Source organism: Chaetodon trifascialis, chromosome 3 (genome assembly GCF_039877785.1).
Source record: "Chaetodon trifascialis isolate fChaTrf1 chromosome 3, fChaTrf1.hap1, whole genome shotgun sequence".
NCBI classification, from domain to species: Eukaryota; Metazoa; Chordata; class Actinopteri; order Chaetodontiformes; family Chaetodontidae; genus Chaetodon; species Chaetodon trifascialis.
In genome coordinates, this window is record NC_092058.1 from 15481454 (window position 1) to 15498162 (window position 16709).

The window sequence follows — 16709 nt, forward strand, 5'->3', positions numbered from 1 at the left end:
TATGAACACTGACAGGAGGGCAGCGGGCTAACAAAACAGATGGGTTCCTCATGAGCTACTACGGCAGTATGATTGTGCTTTCACAGTTTGGTGGCACTGAGTGAAAGAGAGGGATGGATCAGTTTTTTCATTCCTCATTTGTTGACCCGAGCAGACTGTTTCCAGTTTGTCTTTCCAAAAATAATTTACTTGTGACAGCAATCACAAGTTAAACTGTCAGGATAAGTTCATATAATAGCCCTTATGTCTTTTTTAGTGCTAATATCAAACCTGGAATATAGCTTGAAGTTGTTGTCTTCTCCTTTTTAAAGCTGAATGACAAGGTCCTCATTGTGCTGCTGGATGCTAAGTATCCAATATCTATCAAATGACTATTGGTGCGTCTGAATAACGGCCTCATGCTTGGTCACGTCTCGGCATGCTAATGTCTCTTTACCGCTGCACTGACAGCAGTTTTCCTTTTGATATGCAAATGATGTGATTGGAAGAGTCCAGATCCTTTTTTGTGGCTCTAAAGTCGCTTCACTATAGTGGAAGAATCTCTGGAATGTCCTCTTCTTGTGGTTTTCACATACAGCAGAAAAGTGTCATCAGGGGATGCTGCGGCGGGGTCCGCAAAAGAGTGCGAATGGCATCTTTCCAACACAGTCAGCTTTCCTCCTGAATGGAGAAATCAGGGGAGGGACTGTGGGTTTGTTCTGACTCCTCTGGATGGAAATCCTCAGGCTGACATTGAGCTACACAAGCAGTTTTCATTATTGGCTTCACAGGCTCTGTAGGAATTAATTGTATTTGTCTTTATCATTAAAGCTGATTTCTGTTTTTTTTTTTTTTTTTTAACTACTTAAGCTTAATTGCACCGCAGAAGAAGATTAAACATCATACAGTATTTCTGGATTTTTAAAAAAAAAAAAAATCAGAGATGTAGGTCAGAGATGTATGAATATTTATTTCCCTTGTACGTTTTTCTCTTCTGAAACAACCATACGTGCACATAGCTGCATAGTGGAATTGGTAATTGCACATTATGATGCTCAGTCTAATTTGTGTTGCTTGTTGTAACGGCCTTAATGTTGCTCAGACAACAGCAAATCTGCTGCGTAGGAGTTCGAGCATGCTGTCCATTCCCACCTCTGAGAGTGCAATTTGCAACTAGGCTGTACATGAGCTGTTGGCATTCAGATGTGTTTCATTTTGTGGTTCAGCTTTTCCAAACAATGGGACCAACAGTACACCCGTGAACCTGGTGGAGGTGAGGAGCTTTTTATCCCCATCAAGCGCAAATCCGCCTTGGTCTGCTGTCACTGGGAGCTGAGAACTGAACTGGGTGCTTCAGCAGCTTTAACATTGTCTCAGCTCTCATGCCATCTTTTACCCTCCAGGCTGCCAATTTCTCGACTTCCTTGGCTTCTAAAACGACGAGTTTTAGCATTTTCTAATCACATAAGTGCTTAAATTAGATTGGATAATTGTAGAGGGCGTATAATGTTTGTGTATTTTAAAGACAAAAAGAAATTTTAAAAAATCAAGTTTAAGTCTTATGTCCCTTTTAAGTTTTTAGTGTATTAATACAAGAATCCCTGGGCATTGGGTCGTAGCTGCCACTGGACACAGCGACGTCATGAATGTGTGACTTTTAAGTCTTATGTCTCTTTTTTCAAAACTCATCTATTCAGACTTGCCTACTCTCTATAAACTGCTTCACACGGTCCCCCGTCCCTATTGATTGTATCTTGTTTTTATCTTGTATTTTATATCACTGTTTGTATATTTTCTGTACAGCGACCTTGGGTGTCCTGAAAGGCGCTTTCAAATAAAATGTATTATTATTATTATTATTATATTATTTTATTGGAATAAAATTAAATAAATGAGAAAATCCTGGCTGTGGCAGTGGGCCATAGCCCTGGGTTAGAAGCTCTTCTCAGTTCCTGTTGGTTTGATGGTAATGTGAGCCACTGTGGGTGGATGGAGGCCCGACAAGAGTCGTTAAAGTATTTTATGTGGAGCATGGTGGTGTTGTCAGCTTCAGCCGTTGCTGGTCTAGTCGGAGGGTCAGGAAAAGGGGAGAAGGTGGGGGGTGGGGTGTGTGGGGTGTGTGGGGCCCCCCGACCAGTCGTCAGGCTCCATTCAGGCAGCAGTTGAGTGTGTTTCACCTTTCAGGCCTGGTTAATTTAAGCAGGCCGCTCCTCAGACACATTTCATTGCACCTCTTTTGATCACCAGGACTTGAGATTCCAGCTTTTGAATTAAATCAACACCAAAGAAAGTGCACTTGGCTTTAATGAAGGAGACATCTGATAAGCTTGATCCAACAGATATTAAACCATTTTAAACAGTGCCAGAGCACTGAGCCACTGAACTCCAGCATCATGATAAACTTCTGCTTCCTCCATCTTTAAGCCACATCAGCCCTCATTAGTGTCTCTCCAGGACTGATTTTTTTCTTTCTTCTTTTCTGGGCTGTTAATTGAACCTGAGATTGCTGAGGGGAAGATTAAGCCTGTTGTCCTGCTGGGGTGCTTTCTGTTCCTGCATGTCCACCTGAGGTCCATTCCCATAAAATCCCAACGATCCAAGGGCAACAGAAAATGCTCTGAAAACAGTCTTCAGCATTAGTTTGGCATTTGAGCCTTCATTTTCGTTTTCCTCAGCAAGACTACATGGAGAAATTTAACAAGCTTGACTTTTCATTTGTTTTAGGTTAGTGTGTGTTAGAACAGCTGGTGCTCCAGTTGTCTTCTTTAGTTTTAAACTAGTGTTTCGACCTCGTCTGATGTCACTTGTGACCCCATGTTGACACGACCCGGCACCTGTAAGGTTAAGTCTCAGACCGGCCATAAACATGTCAAGGTGACGACACAACTGATTCCTGTGTGTGGAGGGCAAAAGCTTCAGACGGAACAAGTGAATTGTAATAAATTAGTCAGTGTCACACACACACACACACACACACACACACACACACACACACACACACACACACACACACACTCATGCACATACAGCAGCAGAGCCACAGTAATTAATGTATGTGATTCAAGGCTGTTCCAAGGGCACAGTATTTAATTCTAATTAAATGAAAGTGTGTCTTGTTGTTGGCCCCACAGGGATTGTACGCTCTCAGGTCATATCTCTGTGGTTTGTTTGGTTGCTCGCGTGGGATGGATGTGTTGTTTCTCTGTGACCTTGTGTGGACTCTGCGGTTCGCTGTTTGTCAGCAATATGCAAACCTGACACTTGTGATAGTACCTTCACACTGTATTAGCTTTTTAGTTTTTACCATTAATACCAGCTGCAGAGGCCTGGCACAGACAGCTGTTCTTTCAGAACCAAGGCCATTCATCAGACTGCTATAAAAGGGACATTTCAGATTTAGGTGAAAGACAGAAAAGTAGTTTTGACTAGTTATTTATCAAATGTCTTACCTCTTAAAATGTTGGCACAGAAACAGAGATGAACACCCTCTGAGATATGTTTTAGAAATTGTCATGTATGCTGTGAATCAGTATACTCTATTCAATTTTACTATTAAAAGTCAGCTGAATTAGCTATCATTAGTTCCTGTTTGCAGTGCCCATGAATGAACAGAGGACTGCGCTTACTTTGATACTGAAGAAACTTTAAAAATGTGATGATTGTCATGGAAGGTTCTCAGGTTATAAGGTGCCTCATTTTTATCTGTTTTCTAGCCATTTTTCTGGACATCTGTTGTCATTTATGGTATCTTTGGGAAGTGTAAGTGTAGTCTAAAAACATGTGTATCATGTCTGTGTGTTCACATTTGATTTCAATCAGGCATCGAGGGTTTCGAGGTATCTTAACTGATCGATCATTTCAGAGCTGCTCTTAAAGGTCACTATGCACTTTGCTGTATAGGAGACTTCAGAAATGAGTCTTATTCTTCACTTTCAGTGATCATTTCTTTTACTCTGTCATTTATTCAAGGTACTTTTAAGTGCAGTTCTTAGAAAGGTGATAAATTCAAGCCCAGATCTCGCTGATCTATCCTGAAACAAACTAGCAAACAGAAGTAACACTGCCCGCTCAGATCTAAATGGTAAACTCATTAAAAGCTTGCAACTTTGCAGAGCGCCTCACTGGTGCGAGCTGTAAAGGCTGTAAACTCCCTCCAAAGTGATTTTTAATTTATGATCTCCCGATTGATCTTCGAAATGGGATCCCAGATTTGCGCTCTTTGATGTAGCGAGTACTCGGTGTGTGCTGTATGCTGTAGTGTACTGATGCTGAACAACTAAGACAGGCTCTGCTCAACCTCATTACCTTCTCACCCGGAGGTTCCCCTCATTGTGACACGCTTGTGCAGAGAAACGCACAGCTGCCTCTGAGGGAGCATCGGCCGCTCCGGATCACAGAATTAACGCGCTTTTGTCTGATTGTGGCGTTCTTAACGTGGCGCCATTAGACGTGATGAATGGCTGCTTGAGAGAGCTGCTTGAGTGTGATTATTTATCAGTGGCTCTCCACTGTCATCATGATAAATGGCATTTTTACAGCGTCTCTAATGTGTTTCCCCTCCCCACAAAAAACTGGAAGGTGTTTTCATTGGCTCAGTGTTTAACCTGTACGGTTTGAGGTCTCTGCCCTGCTGAAGTATCTCTGAGCAAGACGCAGTCAGTAACAACTATAATGTAGATATAATGTGACTATCTTGTCTGCCTTTTAACCCCTGAAGAAGGTGATTTTAAAGAAGTAAGTTCAGACTGCAGCTTAACAGGTTTTCTTTTTATGTTGACCGTTTATAGACAGGCTGTATTTTTTTCTCAAACGTAAGCAGAGCTACTACCTCAACATGACTGTAGCTGAAATGTTAGATTTTGCTCTTGTTAGGTTGACTAAAGTTGACTAAAGTTATACAACAACTCTGCAGCCATGCTAGAGGTTCTGTGCAGCTCTGTGTAGGCACACTGCTGCTTGTGAGTGCAATGCTAACATCTTCACAGTGACAACGCTAACCTGCTGATGTTTACCACATGCAATGTTTACGATGTTCACCACCATAGTTCATGATGTCATCAGCATGCCGCTTTCTTTTTGCCTGAATGCGCAGGACATGTCAAATGTGTCCTTGTCCCACAATGTGCACTTGTTTAACAGTGCATTTTGCACATCTCTGTCGTGTAAAGTCAGGATACATCATGTCAGTGTTACTGACCTTTACACACACACACACACTCTGATGGAGAATGGTAAGTCATATGTATACTGTACATTCACCCACTTCCTCAGTCATTTGAATGCAGCTGCCTGCTTTTTGTTGATGAACACCTCTTATATACTCCATTAGTTTTGCAGCAGAAATCTGCGCTGATGCTGACTCCTTTGAAGGTGACTCCTTCACACTGTGTCCTTTGGTAGCTTATTTGTCCACAGAGTTCAGAGTTTTCAGATCCGACTTAAATCATTTCTGGCTTGTTGTCCCCTCTGTCTGTGTCCTGCCTGTCTTTAATGTTCTCCTCTAGGCCTATACATAGACCAAAAATCCCCAAATAATCTTTGATCAGACAGAGCAGAGCATAAGTAAGTGATAAACTCACCAGCATGGCCGAAGCCCTGAGTAGGGTCGGGGTTACTGTCATGCTGTTGTGGGTGATGTCTCTGTCCTCAGCAATTTGGTCACACAGTCCTTTTGATCTTTATCCACCATGACTCTGTTGACATTTTCTGGGATTCAGCTGGGAGATTTGATGGCAACTTTGTGGTCTAATTAGGCCAGTCTCACCGATTTGCTCTTTATGTCTTTGTCTCTGTCTCACTCTCAGCAGTCTATAATCTCCGAAACTAAGATCCCATGTGGGCTTCAAACAGAGGTCCACATATCCTGGTTTGACTATTTGTGGCTTTATAGCAAACGCTCCCTCCTCAAGTCCCTCTGTGTTCATTTAATATTGTGTCAGTGGACTATTTGTCATTCATTATTCTCTTGATGGTTGAAACTGGGCATCATTAATATTTCAGAGATAAAAAAGCGTACACCTCCCCTCCCCAAACCTCCTGGCTGATAATTCATCTTCTGTGTGTCGGGGGGCTCCACCTAAAGTCAGACATGGCCTCTGTGTGTCTCTGAGATGCGTCTCTGTAAATCAAAACAAGTCCGCTTCTTCTATACATGCCGGACATGTCTTGTAGGATTTCTCGGCTCAGTTGATCTGCCTCTTTTTATTTTAGGAAAATGAGCAACGAACTCCAAAGTGTTTAGTTTTCATGCTCAAGGATTTGAGGTTAACAAATAGCGCTTTGACCTTCTGGTGAAGACAGTCGACCCACAGCCTCAAAGATGTAAGATCAGCTGTTTTTGTTAATAGAGTGATGCGTTTTTTGATTTCAATCAGTCTTTACATTTAAAAGTACAGAACTCACCAAAATCAGTAAGTTATGGGGGTTTTAATACACAATACTTTAATACAGACTCTGCTTGTTTAATTTGACTGCCATGAAGCTGTTTCCCTCACCTTCACTGATTCTGTGATGACTAAACCTCCACTGCCTCAATATACACTCTCTGCTCTGCTTGTATTGACGTATGGATCACCCACCCACGCACACATGCACACACATGCACACACACACAATGCCACACAGCCTTGGCAGTCCTGCAGCCACAGTGTGTGTTTAATCTTTTCCCTGGCGCCACTTCCTAGCTGAGAGCATTCCTGGCACCCAGAGGCCCAGAGGGGGTTGAACTCTGGGCTGAAAGCAGTGTCACACTTCAGAGCTGGCACCTTGTCTCCTTACCAACTAAGCATCCCTCTTTTCCTCCTTTTTGGCCCAAAACGCTCCGCTTACCCTCCGTTCCTGAGCGGAGGATCCTTCCGTGGAGAATGACCTCTTTGAAGGATGGTCTGGTTCCTTTCAGAGGAGATTCTCCTCGCGCTCAGTTTCCCAGCGCTGCGACTACGTGTGGAGCTCTGCCCGAGCTCCCATCCAAGAATGTGAATTGGCAGAGGACATAATTAAGGCGATGTCTGTCCTAATATGTGGCCTTACCTCTGTTCACTGCGAGCAGTGTTTTTCTGTCTACCGTTGCAGCAGAGTATCAGTTCTAATATGACTTGAATGGATGATGAGAGAACAGTTTTTTGTGTTTGGCTCAGGTAGAAAGTTGTTTGTTTGCTGGGTTTCTGTCAGGATGGAAAGGAGTTCAGTGTCCAGAGGGAGTAAAACGTTACTCTCACAATGCTGTGAAAGTGTAATAAGACCACTGCTTTACGGCAGGTGCTCAATTTTGTTTCCTGTGAGGCTCAGCAGATGAAGTGCTCCTCTGTCGAAAACCAGAAATCATGATAAATGAAACTGTCAGATTTTCACTGATACATTCTGACTGCCTGGAGAACTCTATAAGGCCTTTCTGTGTGTGTGTGTGTGTGTGTGTGTGTGTGTGTGTGTGTGTGTGTGTGTGTGTGTGTGTGTGTGTGTGTGTTGTGTGTGTGTGGCGGCAATGTAACTGATGAGGATTTTTTTGAGGAATTTCTCTCTAAACATCTCGAGGTGATGAAGGTCACAGTTTAAATCTGTGTGATTGTTTGAGAAGTTAAAAACAAAGTATAGTTTTTGTTCTAGCGATGAAATTTCTTGTCTTTTTTTACCAAGTGTTTTCCCCCAAGACCCTTTAAAATATATTCTATGTGTCACGCATACATGTCAGTGAAATGTGAGCAGTTTCAGATTTTCCTCCCTCAGTCAGTTTTAATTGGATAATTTTCAGAGGACTGAAGAAGTTAAACTATCAAGCATTTAAAAAAAAAATCTCTTTTTCGTACTGTTTCTATTATTATTTTGTGGCCACTCGGATGGTTTTTTTTACCTCCAAGTTTGGAACCGCTGCCTGAAAGGATTCATCAATTAATCATAAGAATAATCTGCGCATATCAAATTGTAAATCTGTCCTTTTTTGGAAGCTGAACTATGAGTTGTTCTGCCTCTGTCGTGGCTCCCTCTGATGTTCTGTGTTTTCCTGTGTACACAGGTGTGTGTGTGTGTGTGTGTGTGTGTGTGTGTGTGTGTGTGTGTGTGTGTGTGTGTGTGTGTGTTTACAGTAAAGTGTGAAGTGGAGGAGCGACCCTGCTCGTCTCTGTCCTTTGATTTTTTTCCCCACTTCCTCTGCTAAGGCCCTGTATTATTACTGTGCTGGAAGCACTTGACTGAAAGCAGAAGGATTAAAGCCGTGTCAAACATGCTTCTCTCTCTCACTTCCTCTATGACCCTCCCTCATTCTCCTCCTTTTCCTCCCCCCTCCCTGGCACTATGTGTTTAAACTCTCCAAGTGCCAAAACAGGGATCTGGTAACTTTGGGCAGTGCTGTTTGTTTGTGTGAGTTCTGCTCGCAGGTTCTGCTCTCTGGCCGGCGTCCAGACGCCCCAAACAAAGCGTCCCATTGATTATTTTGGAGGGAGAGGCAGAGGCTTGTTTTCATGACACATTGGATTTGATTAAGCCTGTTCTGTGTTTGCTCTTGAGGCTCCAGAAAGCTGCAGCGGTGAGATGGACAAAATGATAGTGGCCTCTCCCTGTGACCTCAAAGTGAGACTTTTGAGAGACAGAATGACATAAACTAATGAAAAGTTGAATTAGTAAGCAAGAAAGTGCCCCATCGCTCAGTTCAGTACAGTCAGGAGTTTAACCTCCATAGCCTCATTGGTTTGGGAGGACCAGAGGTTAATGTTAGCAGACTGTAACTAGACTTTGTGATTCTTTTCTTTGTGTGCTCCGGTTAAGCCACATGTCAGCTCACTCAGATCAGTGATGACATCTCAAAGGTAACTGACTGAAGAATGACAGGAAATGAAAACAATTCAGATTTTGCCTGTATTTATTTTTCCCATATTTACCAGTTGTTCACACAGTGGCAGCGGTTCAGCAAATGTCACACAGGCTCGTGTTTGCTAAATGCAAATACATAATCCAAAACAAAACCACTAGGGATTCTTAAACATCAAATATAGTCCAGGTTTTGACAAGATGAGTGAGCTCAGGCATATTATGAAATTTTGCAGTTTGATGCTTGAAATGAAAATGTAGTGAGAACTCATTCAGTGACGTTAACGACAATAACAACCTTTAAAGGCACATTCAACTGCTTCGTTTGAAATGGATTGGGACGTGAGTTGAACCAAAGGGAAGCAGAACTGAAGTGATGCAGAGCAAACTGTTTGTTGTGCGACAGTCGACTCTGACTCCTTGTCACTGGGCAGAGAGCTGAACGATCCAGGCTCAGTCGTACGTTTGATGCAGACTTTCTGTATCTGCTGGATTTAGAGCAACATTGAAGCTGTAGCTGACTCAGATCCATTGGTTTTGTGCTTGTTGGCAGTTTACAGAACTTCCCTTTGTGTTCTTTGATGTTTGTGATGGATTTCATTATAATTTTACTCCTCAGTGAGCAGGGCTCAGACTGCTCCGGCCAGTGACTTTCAGCTGAAAAGCTCCATAAAAACAAGCAAGAAGAGCTTAACGAAGACATAAGTCAATGTAAATGGGCCACGTCAGCTACAGTATGTGCAAAGTATGCAAGGCAACATCATGTAACACAATCATGTATGTTTTATTCAGCAACATCTACATTGTAAATCCTATTTGGTTAATAAAGGCCTAACATGGGATTTAATGTATTGTACAGTCGAGGTCTACTGTAGAATAGCAGACAAAACGCTACATGTCTACAGTCAAAGCCAAAGAAGTGAATGTATGGAAGATAAAACATGAACAGGATCTACCCTCAGACAAGATAAAAGAGATTTGCTGAGCTGAAAAATGCTGTAACTGTTGAATTTGAGACTTAAGGCTTTCAGTATGGCATGTATAATGAAGGAGCATCTCTGCTTCCGGACAATGAAAAGAAAGCGTTCGTTGTGAATGCAGGCGTGAAATTGCTGATTAGAAAGTTGGAATGTATTGAAAGAAAACACAGACTTGTTCTCTCGTAGTCTTGGCACACATCTGTTATCTGTTCAGGCACATGAGGAAAAAAACAGACAAACACTCATCTGAGCCAAAAAGAGTGTTCATACCCATCAAAGTGTCTGATTATGTAAACAATTTGTGCTTTTAAAGTCCTTCATTATCGGCTGGTTTTGCATTCACAGTAGCAGCAACGTTACTGTGTCTGCACATACCTGAGCCCAGTGATACCGGAGCAGCTGCTGGGTAAATCCTCCACCATGCACGTACCTGCATCTATCCTGCTTTTACCGTTGTAGCAGCTGCTCCATGTGTTGATGCTTCAATCGCTGGCGACTTTGGTTTTTAGTACAATATCAAATGAAAAGAATGAAAACATCCTGTCAGTTAATGGATAGGTCTGCTTCTTATTGTCAACAGATCCCACGAAAAGACCAAAAAAAGGGATGCCTTCAGTCTCACAAACAAGTATTGTGTGCGTGTCCAAAGCCTGATATAGTATTTGATATTTGATATAGGATTTGTCTCTGCCTAAAAACACATTAATGAGCTGCACCGTTGTACTGGATGACATTTTTGTCATCACTGTGATCATGTAGGCACTGTGGTTTATTTTCAGTCAATTTCACAAATACCACCCTGCTGCTGTAAAAACTCATGAGAGCACCAAATGTGTATTAATCCTCATCTGAAAATAGGCCCCAACGAATACAATATTTACTCCTGTCTGAGTAGTGTTTGTTGTTTAAAGAGTTATTTAGCCTTTTTTGAAAAAGCACATATTCATGACCGGTGCAAGTCAGAGAGCATTGAGAGACGGACTAAAACATTGTTGGTCTTTTAGTGGGATTTGTTGATAATCACAAAAATATAAAATATTTCCAAGCTCATTGTCCACTTACTAGCAATTTCAAGAATTTTCAACCATTTCACACAGACTTCATCAGCAGTTTGAGTTTGAGTGATGCTTTTTTGAAGGAAGTGCTGTGTATGAAATCGTGACTGCTACCAAGCTCTGATGTTAACAAATCAGCCTCTATGACAGCTGGTAAAACCATGTGACACGGTTTAAAGTCTTCCTGTCATAAGTTTATAAATTCAGTCTAGTCAGTTGTTTCCCTCACAGTCATTTTTCAACTTCACTTTATCGACCCTGCAGTGAAATTTGTCTTGCAGTCAGTGAAACGTGGAACACGCAGAGACTTGAATATGAGACACATAAAACATAATAAAATACATAAAACATGTGATTAAAATAAGTAAAACAAATGCATAAACCCAACGTACAAACTCCCATAAAATACATCAAGTGACAACATAGAAACTGGTTATCAGACCATCTTCATCCAACCCAATAACAATGGTTCTGACTGATTTTATAGAGACGACTCATTTTGGGTCACTCACTTCCAAAATATCAGTGAGAACTTCCATTCGTCTGATGTTACTGACTCTTGTTCTCCTGTGGTTTCAGATGGCGTCCACTCAGTGTCAGCCCAATGCCTTCTCCAAGTCACCATCATCACCGATGAAATGCTGTCCAACAGTATCACACTGAGGCTGGCCAACACCTCCCAGGAGCACTTCCTCTCCCTGCTGCTCGCCCAGTTCCTGGACGGTGTGGCCCGCGTCCTCTCTGCCGCCCCTGAAGATGTCGTCATCTTTAACATCCAGGACGACACGGACGTCAGCGCTCGCATCCTCAACGTCAGCCTGTCCGTGGCCGTGCCTGTGCTGGGCGAGGCTCACCAGCGGCCTGGGGGGCTCGGCCAAGGAGGGGACAGGCCGGGGAGAGGGGTCGAAAGTGGAGGTGGAGAGTTCTTTGGCTCGGAGGAACTCCACGAGAGGCTGTACCTGAACCGCAGCCTCCTCGCTAAGATTTCCTCCCAGGAAGTTCTTCCCTTTGATGACAACATCTGCCTTCGTGAGCCGTGTGAGAACTACATGAAGTGCGTGTCCGTGCTGAAGTTCGACAGCCTGGCGCCGTTTGTTGCGTCTGACACCATCCTGTTCAGGCCCATCCACCCCATCGCAGGGCTGCGCTGCCGCTGTCCCACCGGCTTCACGGGAGACTACTGTGAGACGGAGATCGACCTCTGCTACTCGAAGCCCTGTGGAGCTCACGGTGTGTGTCGCAGCAGAGAGGGAGGCTACACCTGCGAGTGCTTCGAGGACTACACAGGTGAGAGCCCTCATTTCCATAAACTTAATTACTAATGAAGCAGTGTTTTTTCATCTTTTCATTAACCAATTGACCTTCGTTACTGCTGCAGAGGCTGTCAGCTTTTCCACACTCCGACGGCAAGTGATGCAATTTACAATGATAACGGTGAAAGATTTACCACTAAAATATCACAATTTTAAAAAAGATAGATCTGTGATTTAACACAGAGGTAGAAGAAAGACAAAATTCATTTTTAGAAGGAAAGGGTGAAATTTCCCATTTCAAATAACAATCAAAATGAGAAACAGAATGAAGTTGCCATTAGTGCAGCACCATGCACATTGCTTTAGCATGTAGAGCCAGGTGAGTCCACGTCTCTTAGCTATGACTGGACAATCACTGTTTAGGCGAGGGGGGGTTTAGCAATCTGTCCACATAAGTTCCCACTGAATAATTTCCCTGTCTTCACATCCAGTGCTACTAAAGGGTGAAAGGTCACAATTTCTGCTAAGATGTCCACATGTAGCCTTCATTCAAAATGTTAATTCCCCATGTGGGGGGGGGGGCTTTAATGTCTGCATCTGTCCCACTCACTCCCCTCCTCAGCTCTTTATTGAACCTGGCTCTTTATGGACGCAGACTGTCCTGTACACTGATGACCGTAGCTCTGCAAACAAAGGCTGAGTGATGAGTTATTGATTGGAGTATCTCTGTTGCAGTCAGCCGCTGTGGAAGTGACCAAACAAACATGAGCCTATAAACAGTCGCCACGCGTTTGTGTACATTTTTTAAGGAGATTGCCTTAATTGGAGCTAAACGCTGCGTCAGTTCAGTCTGTTTGTTCATTCTTTTCTGGTTTATTTACAAGATTATGTCCAAGTGGCTGTTTTATGTCTGACTTGAATGACGGTGCTTGTGAATGCTGAAAAGGTTTGTTTACACTTAATTTTGCTCCATTTTTGGTCAAAATCCAATTCTTGTGTCCTTCTGCCACTGAATAATCCGTATACCTGCACAGTTATTCACACCTACACTCAAAAGTTCATCCTGTGCTGTAGGAGTGGACAGTGTCTCAAAGCCAGCATCCACAGAACATGAAGACAGATGATATAACAAACCTCTGTTTCCTCACTGATGTCTATTTAAAGGCCGGGAATTCACAGAGAAATCTTTACTTTGTGCTGAATTGTTTTTTTGCAGTGAAGAAAACAACAGCAGTCCAGAGTACTATCGCTGAGTGGAATAAGGGAAGGAAGATATTAATTATAGATGGCTACAGATGGAGAGTGTCCCCTGGCTGTAAAATGCCCCGTGGTAAAAAAATACCTAAGATAAAAAAAAAAATATATATATATATATCACAAAGCACACACTATGTAGAAAGTGAGAGGCTTTTATTTTCAGCCACAATGAAAAACTAATTTATTACTGTTGGCAGCAGAATTTCTAACCAGTTGTAAGAATTGTTTTTCAGCATCTGCCCCAAAAATTATTCACATCCTCACATCCTCAAAGGGTTAAATGCTGTCTGCTCGCTCGTTTTATGGTTAAAGGAAGAAGGGAGAAGTTGAAAAAGAGTTTAAAGGGGAAGGAGATTTAACATGCTAATTTATACAAGATGAATATTAGAGATGTTGCCCATCTTTTTGTTGAGAGGTTAAGTGGGTCAAACCCTGACTTTTTAATGTGATTTAGAGTTTCTTCTTGTCTTTGAAGCACCATGCTAATTGGTTTATTATATGCAGTGGTGCAACATAACTAAATATACTGTATTTACTCCAGTATTTGGTGTACTTGAATTTAACGTTAGCATTACTCCTTATTTCTACAGTACTCTGAGTACTACCCTCTGATTATATGTGATTACAGGGTAACACTTTACTTTAACTCTGCATCATTTAGCATTTATGAGCAGTTTGTCAATTCTTTGTATCACACCACAATGAAGGTCATTATAATAGATCTTTTCAGTGTTTATGTGTTCAACAGTTGTAACTTCTCCTGTGAAACACTTCTAAATAAATACTAAAATTAATACTAAATAGAATGAATGAAATGAACCAAAAATAAGCTGTGACACAGTTATTCTCTATTATTGTGGTTTGAGATGGCCAGTCATTACTAACGTTGCATTCAAGTGCAGATGTGCAGCAGCTGTGCACTTGGTGCCGGTGAAGGGCCACTTCACTTTCTCTGCTTGTGAAATCTGATTTTCACTTTACCTGAGAAATGATTACTTTAGCTAAGATCGTGTTTGCTCCCAGAAAAGAAGTAAAAATGGAAAACTGAAAATCTGATATTCTTGTTGTTGTTTCTGTGCTCAGTAATGGCACCACTTCCGTTGTTCCTCATTAAACATTAAAAGTTTTCACATATTTGTGCCGCTGTTTATAAAGCCTGAAACAGTGTCGGCATTTGAACACGTAGGCTCAGTCACTCAGAGTCCAGGTTGAGTGGCACTTACATATTCTTATGCACAGCTGTGGGTGTCGGAGCTGAACCGCAGGTGCTTTTACTGTGAATCGGCAGAGACGGAGAGTGAATGCGCGAGTGGGTGAAGTGGGTGTATTTTCAATTGCTTACACTGAAAGCAGCACAGCCCACGGTCAACTACATTAATCACCTTCGGTAGGGGGTTGTTATCCAGGTGCTGTTAGATCCAGTATGCGGGACTTGTCGGGTTATCTTCAGAGTTGAATATGGTTATGAAGTTGATGATTTAAGATGTTTGAATCACGCTGTCAGACTGTCTGATCAAACAGGGTCGTTCAGGCAGCTTTTATTTGATGTATTTTCCTCTGTGATCTACAACTCCCACGGTTCTGCTTCACTGAGCGTCGAGTTCACTAGTCTCCACACTGTGGTGGGGCTTGGAAGCTGCGTGCGTGTGTGTGAATGCTAAATTGCTCACTCTATGTGAATCGGGTGGGTAGCTAAGTGCCAAATAGCTGTGATTACGTGTGTAAGAAAGTTGGATGGACAATCTGTGGTATATGTTAATGGTGCATGGACGTGTGTGTGTGTGTGTGTGTGTGTGTGTGTGCGTGCGTGAGTGCGTGTGTGTGTGTGTGTGTGTGTGTGTGTGTGTGTGTGTGTGTGTGTGTGTGTGTGTGTGAGACTGTTGGACCGTAGGCGTTGCCAGATGGTAGCAGGAAAGAAAATGAAAAAATATAACAGCCATCATCTTCGCCGTGCTTCAGGAGGACAGAGTGAATGATTTGGCTCGGCTGAGTCATTCTGTAGACGCTGAACAACAGGTTGTTATCCTCCTTTACTTTTCACACATGTTTTACTTGAAACACATAGGGAGAGCGTTTCTTTCTTTTCTTTTTAAAGACTCAAAGACTGTGTGAAATCGCACCATCCTGCGTGTGTTTGTGCTGGTCGTTCATCAGCTAACTGCAGACCTCCATCTATCTGTGGAGAGAAAGTCTGTTTATGTTTCTCCGGTAATTCATTCACTAATGGAGAATGCATTTGTGCCATTTTAATGTGCAGACTTTCTTTTGGAGCAAACACTGGTGAACGTTCACACATTTTTTCACCTCACACCAGTGTTTGAAATCAACACCTGCCAAGCACTGAAAGCCTTTACAATTAGTCTCTGAGAGATGGCATGGATAAACAAAAAGGCTGCCAGACACATGGGCTGTTTTTAAAATCACACTATTTGCATTCTGTTGTTGTGTTTGGACGCACCAACCCGACTTATCATCTCCTGATGATAATGCTTTCACGTGCTCCTCGGACGGTCTCATGTGCTTCTGTGTGTTCAACAGTGACAACAGTGAAGAAGGGGAGAGGGATGCAGCAGAGAACCGCTGCGCTTCATGGCTGCAGCAATAATGTCTCAGATTATTTGCTTCGAGCGCCAAAAAGTGTTATAAGAAAACTCATCTCTATCAAAAAGGTGCACCAGGTATTTTGTTGCAGCAGAGTTGTGAGAGGTGTTCGAGTGCAGGCTCTAGGTGGCCTGTAATGTGAGGAGAAGATCTGATCACAGCTACAGCTCAAGGTCACGTATCTGCTCTTTTATTGATCACCTGATCTCATTATTCAGTTTGATAATCCTGAGAGGTCGAGTCTCTGCTGTAGTGAGTGTGGATCCTGCTCTCAGCTTCCCCGAGCTTGTTGTCTTTGGTGCGTCTGGAGGGATCCACCCACTCGGTGTTCGTCTGTTACCTAGCAGCCCACACACACCTGTTCAGGTTTAAGATCTCTGAAGAGACCTCCTCTGCAGGAGTAGTTTGCACACAGGTGTGGTGCACTGTAACTGTACACCTTTTGATAATTCTCTGGTTGGCTTAAATGATCTAAAATTGAACAACTGAGCACTGCTTTTATGTGTTCTGGTCTGAGATGATTAAGTGCTTTTATCTGCTGCACTGGTTGAATTCTAGAAAGTGGTTCATTTAGTAAGCCAAATGCTTATCGGCTTATTTGCCACATTTTGTTTATTCTCTGTGTGTGTGTGAAGGTCCTCTGGGATCAATTTATGATGAACTGGAAGAGCCATTAAATGCGACAAATCCATTTTGTAGATAAATGATCACCTGCTTTTTTTATTTTATGTTTGAGGAAAACAAAAATAATTTTGCTAATGCGCTGGCGGAGGTGTTAATATCTT

The 16709-nt window shown here is 42.5% G+C and overlaps 1 protein-coding gene across 4 annotated transcripts in view; it reads left to right on the forward strand.

Moving 5' to 3' along the window:
* The window catches only part of celsr2 (cadherin, EGF LAG seven-pass G-type receptor 2), a 62177-nt gene that overhangs the window by 10381 nt on the left and 35087 nt on the right, over positions 1–16709 (forward strand). For all 4 annotated transcript variants that reach the window (XM_070958267.1, XM_070958266.1, XM_070958265.1 and 1 more), the window contains exon 2: positions 11393–12100. In XM_070958267.1, coding sequence (XP_070814368.1) covers positions 11393–12100 — 708 coding nt within the window. The remainder of the gene's footprint in view (positions 1–11392; positions 12101–16709) is intronic.